At 34.3% G+C, this 12,409-nt stretch overlaps 1 protein-coding gene across 4 annotated transcripts; it reads left to right on the forward strand.

Annotated features, from left to right (window-relative positions):
• Window positions 1-257: 257 nt before the first annotated feature.
• LOC132162104 (phosphoadenosine phosphosulfate (PAPS) reductase family protein) lies at window positions 258-10,046 on the forward strand. Of its 4 annotated transcripts, none has more exons than XM_059572357.2 (17): window positions 258-606; window positions 823-928; window positions 3,117-3,162; window positions 3,245-3,402; window positions 3,604-3,721; window positions 4,711-4,793; window positions 5,176-5,235; window positions 5,453-5,710; window positions 6,367-6,463; window positions 6,720-6,770; window positions 6,899-6,979; window positions 7,220-7,291; window positions 7,694-7,756; window positions 7,890-8,042; window positions 8,949-9,006; window positions 9,098-9,150; window positions 9,656-10,046. In XM_059572357.2, the coding sequence occupies exons 2-17, from the start codon at window positions 828-830 to the stop codon at window positions 9,731-9,733; spliced, it is 1,530 nt and encodes a 509-aa protein (XP_059428340.2). In that variant the 5' UTR covers window positions 258-606; window positions 823-827; the 3' UTR covers window positions 9,734-10,046. The 4 variants fall into 4 exon arrangements, with proteins under 4 accessions (XP_059428340.2, XP_059428341.2, XP_059428342.2 ...); XM_059572358.2 differs by having other exon boundaries at window positions 258-595; XM_059572359.2 differs by having other exon boundaries at window positions 258-447.
• The last annotated feature ends 2,363 nt before the right edge of the window (window positions 10,047-12,409 follow it).

The raw sequence follows: 12,409 nt of genomic DNA on the forward strand, positions 1-12,409 counted from the left end.
AACTGCTCCATCTTTAACAATACTTTGTTTTTCTGTTTTTGTTTTTTTTTTTTGTTTTTTTGTTTTTAATTAGATATCTCTCATTAGCATAATTATATAGCCAATAAAAAAAAGGTAATAAATACTTTTTTAAAGCAAAAATGGTAATAAAGTTGTCAAAGAACAAGAATGACATATTTTGTGCTTTCCATTTGTAAAACATGTGGAGTATATTCCGTTCCCTTTTTAATTAAAGAAGAAGAAATATATTCGGAAAATGAAAAATCATGGGAATAATTCCCGAATATTGCCATTGCCATTAGAATTTACGACACCATCGGGATCCAAGTTCCGTTTCAATTTTCAACTTGGCCGCGTGCGGAGCTTTTGTGTGAAATAAAGAGTAGAAGACGAAGAGAAACTACTTTCAGTTTCAGAGATAAAGAACCTGTGGCATCTAAACAACACGTAATGCAAAGTCCAAGACATCTGCCTCAGCAATTTGTTTCGATTCTGAGAAAACAACCAAGAACCCATTAGAAATATCTCATTCACTAGGCCTATTTATTCACAGCTTTCTCTTCCAAGCTTTACATCTAACTCAGTCCACTCAGAGGTGCGTGAAAAGTGAGTTTCACGTCATAGCTTGCCAGAAACTGCAACATCTCTTCGAGTTTTGAAGCCCCATTTGCCTAATTTTCCGACAGTTTTTTTGAATTTTTTTATGGATTTAGGAAGACCCATTTGCTTTTCTTTCCGAGAAACAGCAATATATGTTCAATTTGGAATACCCCATTTCCTTTACTTTCACGTTTGATGATTTTATACAAATTTGTGTGTCAGGGCACATGGAGATCGATAAGGCAATCAGAGAGAGTGGTGACCGGCGGCTCAAGACCAAGTACGAACACGCCATCTATGTTATTCAGAGAGCTCTGGCTTTGTACTCGTAAGTTCTTTCTTTTTCCCCTCTTTACTTTTTGGGTTTTGTTTCAAATTTTGTAATTTGCATTTTTTTTTTTTTTTGTGGTGCAAAACATTTGTTATGAATTGGTTTGTGGATTTTAGGCGTCAAGGTTTGGAGTTTACACTCCATTTGGTTGCTTAGAAAACTGGGAAAAGGAAAAAAAAAATGTTAACATTTTGAATCTTATACTTTATGCATGCTGATTGATATTATGAAGAATGCACTAATGCTTGTATTAGGGATGAAACAGTTGAACTTGAAACAAATATATTGAATACTGTTACATCTATGCTTTTGTTTCTTTAAATGTCCATCACAGCCAGTTTGGTTTGCCTTTTGTGCCCAGCATTTAATTGAATAGGGTATACTCAATCCATTGTCTCAGATTCACACTATTGGCGCATGCTTTTTACTGTCAAGATTTTATTAGTTTTTCTTACATTGTTGATTTGTATTCAGAAATGTTCTCATTGCGAAGTGATTCAACTCATAATATTATTGAAAAATAAAATTAGATATGTGGATTAATTGATGATTTAGTTATAATCTGCCAAATAGCTATTTTTATTTTACTTGTTTGGGACCAAGTCAATGGTGCTTATGTCAAGCTATTAGTTAAAGTTTCAGCTTAATGAGTGGAGGACATATTAAAATTTTAGATACGGATGTGTGGAAGTTTACCTATTAATGTGTATGCTTACTCAATCCAGAGGGTACTTCGGCCATTCTTTTCTTGAGTATTGTCTGGATGTTTGCTATCCCTTAATCTCTTTTAAGATATTCAAATGTTTTTTCATGCATGTGACTACTGTTTTGGGTGTTAATGATACTAAGTTCTTTATTATTTCCTTGACTATTTTTTGGGGAGTGGCGTTAGGGTAGATGCCACAAAGATTACTAGATTATTGCTGCTTGTCATTCCCCTACGAGGATCTCAGATGTTTTTGCCATTTGTCAATAGTGTTTTGGTTGTCGATGAGAAATTCGTGGTGGTCGGGATAGACGCGACAAATTCTCCTTCTGTGTTTTTGGGCACTTCAAAGATACGACAAATATTACTAGATCATTTCTGTCTTTTATTACGTTATGAGATTCTTCAGATGTTTACGCTGTACATCTATTGGACATTGATGAGACTAAGGTTTGGTTTTTTTTTTTTTTTTTTTTGTTCTTGTTGGGGATGAGAGGGGGGGCATTAGTATAAATACAACAAATGTTGCTGACTTGCTGCTTAATAGAAGAAATTTTGCTTTATATGAAAAATTTTCTTGCAGTTTGAGTAAGCACTGTTAAGGTTTTTGATTTTCTGGTCTCCATTTTTGGAACAGAATCTTCTTAGCTTATCAAATGGGTTAATTTGATGTTAGCATTATTGGGTACTTAATTGAATGATTAAAGTTAGTAATTTTAGATGACATAGTGGAAGGAAGAAAATTCTTCCTAAGTATGACTTATATTCCCATTTAGAAAGAATTATACTTCATTGCTCTGTGGAAATGTAGTCGCCTTCTATACACACTTGCCCCTCTCTTCACCCATACACTGACTTAAATGTATGCACGTGTTATACTTCATAACCCCACCTAATACCATCAGTGGAAGGAGCATATCACTTTCAATGTATTGTTTACATTGCATAAATCTGGACCATACATGTGCGTGGCTTCATGTGGGATCCAAGTGGGTCTCATATGTGTCTCACATAGACTCTATGTGATGGATGCTTCAGATAGTAAGTGTCCAGACAAACAATAGTGGGGACATGATCCATACTGGAGTCATGTCATATGAATTTATCATTATGATCTCCTAAGCATTCTTTTCTTTATGTTGCATAGCTACGATGTATAATTTGTATACCACTTTCTCTTGTTAGTTTGAAGGAATTAGAGATACGAATTTAGAAGGCTAGAGTATTATTCCTGGGGCCTCATTTCTTTTCCTTACTAAAACTCAAGGAATGATGAGCAAAGAGTTTTCATGTGGTGTATTTGGCTTTAATTTTCAAAATTTTCCCGTTTATGTATTCAATATGCATCTTTTTTCTTTTGTTCTTTTTTCTTCTGATGACTTGCCGCTTTTATAATCTTTATCTGTCATTATCCATTGGAAGCAAAAGCATGTAAGTTTGCTGATGTTTGCCACACCTGATATTTCTTTTTCTTAACAGCATTGAAGAGGTCGCCTTCAGCTTTAATGGAGGAAAGGACTCAACTGTATGTTTTCATGTGTTTTCCTTTAGTTATCCATCAGTTACCGTCTGTCCCATTGATAGTGACAATGAAACTGGATGTATAGGTTTTGCTGCACCTACTTAGGGCTGGCTATTTTTTGTATAAACGGGAGCAAAGCTGTTCTAACGAGGGTCTAAAAGATTTTCCAATTCGAACAATATATTTTGAGAGCCCCTCTGCTTTCCCTGAAATCAACTCATTTACCTATGATGCAGCCTCTATGTAAGAGACTCTCCTCTTATTTTCTTTTTTTGATCCTCACCCCCATCCCCGCCGCGCGCGCCCCCCCTCCTAACACCCACCCACACATTTTTACTTGAATGATTAATAAAGTTTATGTATACTCAAGATGATAATATTTTTTTACCTCTAGGCCCTGTAATATTGAAGGATCTAACTGCTTGGTTTATTCTTATTTGGCAGCTATGGTTTACAACTGGACATCATTCGCACTGATTTCAAGTCTGGTTTGGAAGCTTTATTAAAAGCTAAACCAATTAGAGCTATTTTCCTTGGTGTTCGAATTGGTGATCCTACTGCGGTATCTTTCATGCTCTACGTTGACAAGACATGATACATTTTATCTAATAATTTCCTGCTTGCTAGATTATGTTCCATAGTTCTTTGTGATTTCTATTTGAAAGCCGATATCATTGTTTTATTCTGGGTTTAACTGCTGTTGTCCACCTTAATTTATGGGGTCATCGTAATGTCCCTCCTAAATTACAAATTTTTGCAAATAACACCCTAATTCGAGATTAATTTGCCATGTACACACCATTGTCCAAATCAATGTCAAATTAACCGATTAATAGGGTGGATAATACAAAAGTGCACTAATTTGTTAATTTTGGCAGATTAGTGCATTTCAGCACTCCACCTATCTACTAATCTGTTAGTTTTGACACTAGTTTCGGATGTGTTAAAGTGTTGATTAAATGATTAAATTTACTTCTTTCTATCAACTTAAGTTTCTGGGATAAGTGATAGGTTAACATAGTATCAGAGCCAAAGCTCTTGAGTTCGAACCTTGACTTTATCAATTCATCCTCCATTTAAATTAAATATTCCACGTGTTGGGTCTCACCTATTAAAAGGAAATTTGAGCCTACACGTGAGGAGTGTTAAAGTATTGATTAAATGATTAAGAACATATTTGGGATTGTGTTTGAAAAATAGAGTTTTGTCAATTTTTAGAGTAAAAAAGTCAACGAAGTACTTTTAGAAATTTTTACCAAACATATTATCTTTTTGTTTGACACAGCTTTTTAGGTATTAAAAGTACTTTTTAAGCTCTATAACACAATCTCAAATAGGCTCTAAATTTATCTCTTTCTATTAGCTTAAGCTTTTAGGACAAGTGGTAATTGAACAGGATGGTAAGGTGAACATTGCAAATTAATCTTGAAATAAGTGTCTTTATTGCAAAAGAAAAAAAAAAATGCAATTTAGGGGCACATCACAAATAACCCCATAGTTCAGGCTGCATAGCTGCCTTTAATCCTTTACTTTTTTACCTTAATCTCACAGGTAGGCCAAGAACAGTTTTCTCCCAGTTCACCTGGATGGCCATCTTTCATGCGAGTGAACCCTATCTTGGATTGGTCTTACAGGTATCTCAATTACTATATGCCGTCTCCGCTAGCTACTTTCTCCTTCTCAAATGTCAAGTGCTGTTTGAGAGAAAACTTTCTTTGGTTGCCTTGGCAGCTCATGAAAATGGACTAAAAGTTTACATACGTAGCTACATACATTCATATATGTTTGTTTTTGTGTGTATCTGTTTTTGGTAGTCATTTCAGCAACATTAACAACATTGAGTAAAACTTAAATAAGATTGATCTGGCCCTATAATCTGGGACTATTGTGTCGTTATTATTTAGTTCCCTTCATGAATGTTTAAAGTGATGCTTAAGGATTTTGGAAATTTTTAATGTTCCACTTGAATTCAACTTTGGCTAAATTTGAGGGTTCTAACTGATGTTTCTTTGGCAGAGATGTTTGGGCCTTCATTTTGACTTGCAAGGTCCGATACTGTACTCTCTATGATAAAGGGTAATTCTTACTCTCTTACATCTTAAAATATTGGGCTTTTTGTTGATTTTTTCTTTAGAAGTTCCTTGCTTAACTATGGTGGTGCAGGCTATGCTTCTGACACTAACAGTGTGGTCCCTGATGCAAATATAAAAGAGACGTGCATGTGAATTGAAATAGGGTTTTTTTTTTATTTAATAATTTTGATTTGGATATTTTTTCTTTGAATTTCTCACAGTTACACTTCAGTCGGTAGCATATATGACACAGTTCCTAATGCATTATTGCGCATCACTGCTTCCTCCAATAATAAGGAAACATTTAGACCTGCATATCTGCTCTCCGATGGAAGATCAGAGAGAGCAGGGAGAGCAAAAAAGTTTTCTCCTTCAGTTTGTGGGAGTTTTTCTGCTGGTAGCAATGGTCCGGATAGTATTGATTTACGTAAAAACAGCATGCGCACAGCATCAGCTATTGCTGTGGGGGATGAGATTCTGTAAGTCCCTTGTTGATATTACATGTGTTTCAATGCAAATGGTCTCTGTTCTCTTGATTTCTTTGATCAGTTATTCTCTCTACTTGTAAGCATTTAAAGCTGTTGGATGGCCTCTCAAGAGATATGTTATTTTGTTCAACTGTTGAACTTCTTCAATTGTCAATTACTCTTCTTCTTTTTTTCTTCTTTTTTTCATGTGATATTTAGCCATGATTCATGAATCATCGCATTATGTCATGGGTTGTAAGTTGATCCTTCACCAGCCATTTTAAAATTATCTTGATATCATCATGGAAATTGCTAAGCACTAGAAGTCAGCTGCTTTGTTTTATGGATTTATGTTGCTTTTATGTCAACAAAGAAATTTTCGCATTTCACTCATGAAACAAGGACACAGACACATGCATCAGCGCAACATAGTTAAAGATGTTTGGCATGGCATTCTGATAGAAGGAAAGAACGTTTGTAATCCAAAATGTTTGAACTTTATCAAATGTCAGTGTGTGGAATAACCCTGGTAGTTTCTATTTGTCTTTCCTATTGACTGTTACTACTGAAGGAGGGCTTACAGAAGTCACAGCACCCGAAAGTGACAATAGGCAAATCAACATAAATACTGAAGTTTCTAGTATTCTTTTATCTGTTGCATAGCTCAGGTTTGGTACCATTGAGGATCAGTTAGGACCTTCGTTGTGTCGAAAGCTTCATTCAATTGGCTGGTCTGTATCACAAACGACTGTCGTTCGGAATGATGTAAGTTACTATTTGCTGAAATCATCTTGGCAAAACATAGTTGGCCTATGTACTTTCTTTTACCACATACCTGTTTGCATATCAAATGTGCAGGGTGGAACCATTGATAATAGTGATAGAGATATGCACATGAATAATAAGCATTGTGTTTCTTCATTGAACGATGAATGTGGAGTTACATATAGATTTGTAAATGTTGCAGTTATTTCTCATTTTTAATACAGTTTCATTTTCTCTGACATTCTTCTTGTACCAGGTAGATTCTGTGGCTGACGAAGTTGAACGACAAAAATCTACTAATGATATGGTAACCTGTTGCAAACTGTTAGAGAGTTGTTTTAGTGGCTAAATGAAATGATATAAAATGACTGACAGTTTTTCCTTCCTAAGTTCTTATTCTTCATGGGTACACTCTTGATATATATGGCCATACAGGTTTTTATATATGGTGGGGTAGGCCCATTGCATTCGGATGTGACATCATTAGGTGTTGCAAAGGCTTTTGGAGTTCGCCTGGTGCGTTGTTTAATTTCAAGTGAACTTTTTTCAATCCTAAGTTATTAATATCTTGCAACATGTGTCAGTTTTTTTTTTTTTTTTCCTTTTTGTGCCAGTTTCTATTCAAGCTCCTGCTAAGTCCATTCACTAGTGATTGTTTGTTTATGGGCATATCAAGAGATGTCATGGTTTCTGCAGGCTTTACAGTTTATTTGTTGCACTAACTCCATCTATGTTGGTCATTTATCCACAATTTAGGCTCCTGATGAGGAATTTGAAGAATATCTTCGGCATCTTTTAGGTGATCAATGCACTGGTGACAAGAACGAGGTATTTGATTTCAAGAGTTAATTACTTTTGGATTATGTCATAAGTTGAGAGCATCGCATATTTTGTTTGGGGTATAATTAGAGTGACTTGATGAATTATATGTTTTTAGAAAAGAAAGGAAAAAAGGAAAATTATGCCAGAATTGATGTGAAAGGATGACATAATTACTTGAATGCATTGTTATTAAACAGACTGGTACTCTCTTATTAGTATAATTTCCTGGTAGATTGCAACTGAGAGGAAAATCCATTAAGTGGGAAAATTAAACCAATGGCGCTGACATGCTAAATTTATCTATATATTTGAACTTATTACCACATTGCGTAAAATGTTAAGACGTAGATTATGGTGCTAGAGTATTTGACACAGAATTTGAGCTCATCCTTGCATGTTTCATTTTAGATGGCTCTGTTGCCTGAAGGTATCACTGAACTGTTGCATCATGAGAAGCTGGATGTGCCCTTGGTATGTTTCTAAAAGCTCTCATAGTTCTTGATATGTAACTTCAGCTAGAACCTCACCATATTGAATCATCAACAAATGAACTTATCAAGTGTTAGTTTGAACTAATTAGTATCAGGTGATTGTTTATTTGTAGATAAAGTGTCAAAATGTGATCATTCTTACTGCAACAAATGTTATGGAGCTGGACAAGGAGTGGGAATGTTTGATTGAATTAACAGGGTCTAGTGGCCTGCTAGTGTTAATGGAGCCATACATATTAAAGTGCTTGACAACACAGCTTTCAGATGTATGTGTTAAGAGTCTACTATTTTTCTGCTGTCAATAATTTAATATTTTAACTATTGATTGCGTTAGCCATTGCAATTGTTGCTAGAGTTCAAGATTTTTCTGTTCAAGTACATACTTCTGACCTGACATTACCTGTTCTTAATTATATGTTCAGTACATGTGGAGCAGCCTTTGTTTCTTTTTTTTTTCTTTCTCGGTTGTGTCTCTGTTGATTAGCTGCTCATCAAGTAAAGAAATGTTTTGATTTCTTTCTTACTTCTGCTTTTTGCTTTAGCTGTCGTCTGGCTGCATATGCACTAGGCCTGTTACATCTAAAACATTGTATACTATTAAGTGGACAGAATTGTAGGTACTTACAGACATGAGAATCTCTTTCACTGTTAATCACATTTTAGTTATGTTAAACTGAATACACTTGGCCTATTTGACAATACTACTGGCCATCCTTGGCTGACCATTGGTATCTGGGTAGGGGGTTGTCTTTAAATTGGGGATGAATGTTGAGAAGAAAAATTGGGATGAATTTGCAGATTCAGTGGAGAAGTTATATGTAAAGTATGTGTTTGTGAATTAGGGAAGAAATAAATTCACCCACTCTTTCACTAGCATGCATTGTCAATTTTTCTAGAAAGAGAACCTAGAATTCCTGTACTTGAAAATGTCCAGAATGATTATTTTAAGATTGAGATGCTCACCAAAGTTGTTTTTTTTCTTTTTAACTTGTTGAAGGAAAACATATTGCTTGAGCAATTTCATTGAGGCATATCTTAGAATTCTGGCAATCTTTTTATGGTTTATTTAATTGTAGTACTATCATATAGTTTAATTTAATAAGCATGTACTTCCGATATTCTACTGTTTTGGTGGTATCATCTCATTGTTATCTTTCTTTGATAAAATTCAGCTAGAAACTGCTCAACCTCTATCAAAACTTTGTCTTGAATTCCCAGACCTGTACATTGGTAAGAGTCTTTTTACCTAGTGCGGATTTTTAGGCGTATATGATCATCTTCTTTATCTCATTCTAATTGTGATTTCCTCTGCAAAATCAAGGGTGTTACCGCAAATCGAGATATGGACCTCTGGTAATTAGTTTCAAAGGCGAGGTATGATAATTCTTCACAAGGGTTTTCAAGCTTTGCTATTAGAACACTTGCAACAGATGCCCTATATGTCATTCTCTTTCTTATGTTTAAGAAAAATTTCAAAAAAATTACAAAAACCTACTCACATCAGATTCCTTACATTTAACCAACCCTTAGGGGTTGCTACAATATTTCTCAATGTGTAGGGAACCAAAAGTGGTTCATTATATATATTTTAATATAAACATTTATCGTTCATCTTTTTGTCTTTAATTGGGGATTGTGTTGGGATCTTGTGAAAAAAGTGAGGATAGGTAGAGAACTTGTATTTTGTAAATAAATAATATTTTAATGGTATTGAGAAAGGTAAGGGAAGCTACTGTGAAATATATTTTTATAGGAAAGTAAAAAGTAGTTTGATGCCCTAAACTTAGGGAAAAGCAAAGGGAAGCTGCTGCTAGTGCTCTTAAAGTTTGACAAGAAGTTATTTCAATAATGTCTAAGCTTTCAAAAAATTTGGTTGCAGGATCAAGCACGGATTGAATCAGCCATAGAAGCATTGAGTAAGAAGTTCCATCTAGGGGCTTTCTCTGAAATTAACTAAGTTGATCATTGCACCTGTGTTGTAGGTATTGCCTCCCAAGCTTTAGCATTTAGGATCCTGGGAGCTTACTTGATGAGGACATTCTTGGAATAAGAAATGGAAGGGGAATGAGAAGGGAGAGAAGTAAAATTTACAAAAATATAAATGCTCTGTAACTGGGCAATGCCCTTGTAATTAATTAAGAAAAGAAAATGTTCAGAGGGGTCATATGGACAAACTAGCTATGGAGCAAGTAGGAACAAATCTCAGAACTCTAATTTCTTTTTACAATTCCAATGCTCATTTATTTAATTATCTGCCTTGTATTTCTTGATATGTAGGAGTCTTTACAGGTCATGTTTTGTATTTTGTTAGCAACTGTATGATCACCATGTCATCACTGATGCATCTAACTATCTAAGCAGCCTATCAACTATATATATATATATATACACACACAACTACACACAACAGTGTAAATATGTATTAACCTATATAACATACATGTGACCAAAGAGTGTGGCCTCGCATACACAAGACTCAATTTAAAATAGGCATGTGAATCCTAGTTAGAATGGAACTTGGAAAGCAAAATCTTACCTCAACACCAATTCACATGACCACTTGGAGTACTCTTCCTTGTGCAATTAGGTCAAGCCCAAAAGGGCAGCTTGAGAGTGGACCTAAAAGAAAAATAAAACTAGATCAAATGGGCCTAGAACACTTGTCAACTTGTTAGAGGTTACCATTAACTACAACTTATTCCGCTAAAAAATTTTAGTTGCACTTTAGTATTTATTCTAATTAATCAAGTGCTCACTTAACTTCTAATGACCCATTCATGAAATATCCACATTGAAATTAAAAATCAAAGTAAATTTATTGTCATTGTAGATTACTATCTCTTAGTTTCTGAGTCACCGATTTAATTTCTTGAGTATTGTCATACTTTTTAAATCATATTTTATTGAGTACATTTAATTTTAGTAACACCTTATTAAATACTCATGCCTGACATATAGAATAATCAATTCTCATTAAATTTATCTCAAAGAAATATTTAGGCTCAATTTAGTTTGCAGAATAGACCTTTGGAATGGACTAACTAATCCTATGTATAGCCATTCATGTGTTTGGTAACACACTATTCTTGGGAATAGCTTATTTTATTCCTATGGAACTACTAATACCATACACACAGGATTAGGAAAGCCACTCCTAATTCTTAAGGAATAGATTACATTTTTCAAAAATACCTATATATACGTTTTTTTTTTTTTTTTAAACTTAAAATAAAATAAAAAATAAGAAAAATAAAGTGGGTGGCTTGACCAACCATTGGGGTGGTCAGCTACCCACAAAAGAGGTCGAGGGTGGTGTGACCACCCCTATCGCATTTTGGGGTGGCTGTGATTTGCTTCAGGGGTGGCCGCGGCCACCATTAGAGCTCCTCTAGGTTGGTCGCGGCCACCCTAGTCACTTCTATGGGTGGCCGATCACCCCAATGCATGGTCGGCCATTTTATTTCAGGTTTTTTTTTTTTTTAATATGAGTTTGAAAATATATATATATATATAGGGTTTTTTGTAATTTTGATTCAATTCCAAGTTTTACATGTATGTTGTTACCAAACTAAGGAATATGAATAGCTATTATATTCTACATTCTTCAATTCCTAGTAGTAGTTATTCTTTTTTCAATTGACTAGACATTCCGCGAACCAAACGAGGCATAATCTTTGATTTCAATCAAAATGAATATGGATATTGAAAATATATATATATATATATATATATATATATATATATGGATTCCATTTTGAGTAGTATTCCTATAATACTACATTGAGATTTTGACCACAAATGATCTTACACCTAAATGTATCTAAGTGACTTACACTTCACATTTGAGTTTACACTCCTTTTAAAATTGTGAGTTAATGCTATAAACAGTCATAAATTCAAGTTATTCAATTAACAGTAGTTTATAGAATAACAACTCACATGGTTGAGTTTAGTGTATTGTAGCCTTTTTTTTTTAATTTATTTTTTTTTATATATATATTCAAATTAGGAAAATATTTCCATGATTAAGATAGACAATCATGATTAATATGATATAGTCTTATCAGATGGAATGCTCAATCCCATTATCGGCTATGAACTAGGGTTTATAAGTCACAAAGTGTTATGGCTTAGATCTTACATGTGATAATCTTATTAACACACCTAAACCATATTTAATATAAGTTAAGGACTAAATATACATAAATGTCACACACTTCTATATAAAGATATCCCAATGTTTTAATTTATTTTAGAATATAAACAACTTTATTATTAAACCAAAAATGTCATACAAAACAAATTGAGTTTTAGGGCACAATCCCTAGCAATCTCCCACTTGCCCTCAAATTCAATTTGGCATACATCTGGCATTCATTTTCTCTAAGTGAGACTCAAAAGTCTCCCGAAACAAGGTATTTGAGAAAGGGTCTGCTAGACTCTTTGTCGAAACTATCATTGCCACAACCCCATCTCTATGGGTTACAATTTCTCTAATGAGATGATATGTGCGCTTAATGTGTTTCCTTTTCTTGTGGTTTATCGATTCATTGGATTATGCAAGTGCTCCACTATTGTCATAGAATAATGTGATAAGAGACTACTCTATCCTCATTATACCAAGATCCATCAA

This window comes from Corylus avellana, chromosome 10, assembly GCF_965113065.1.
Source record: "Corylus avellana chromosome 10, dhCorAvel1.hap1.2, whole genome shotgun sequence".
Taxonomy (NCBI): Eukaryota; Viridiplantae; Streptophyta; class Magnoliopsida; order Fagales; family Betulaceae; genus Corylus; species Corylus avellana.

Excerpts from the sequence above, each read along its gene's own strand:
- LOC132162104 (XM_059572356.2), top strand. The coding sequence starts at position 753 with ATGTTCAATTTGGAATACCCCATTTCCTTTACTTTCACGTTTGATGAT. Across the intron at positions 3,403-3,603 it reads ACCTATGATGCAGCCTCTAT|CTATGGTTTACAACTGGACA; the intron begins GTAAGAGACTCT and ends CTTATTTGGCAG. Across the intron at positions 9,007-9,097 it reads ATTCCCAGACCTGTACATTG|GGTGTTACCGCAAATCGAGA; the intron begins GTAAGAGTCTTT and ends TGCAAAATCAAG.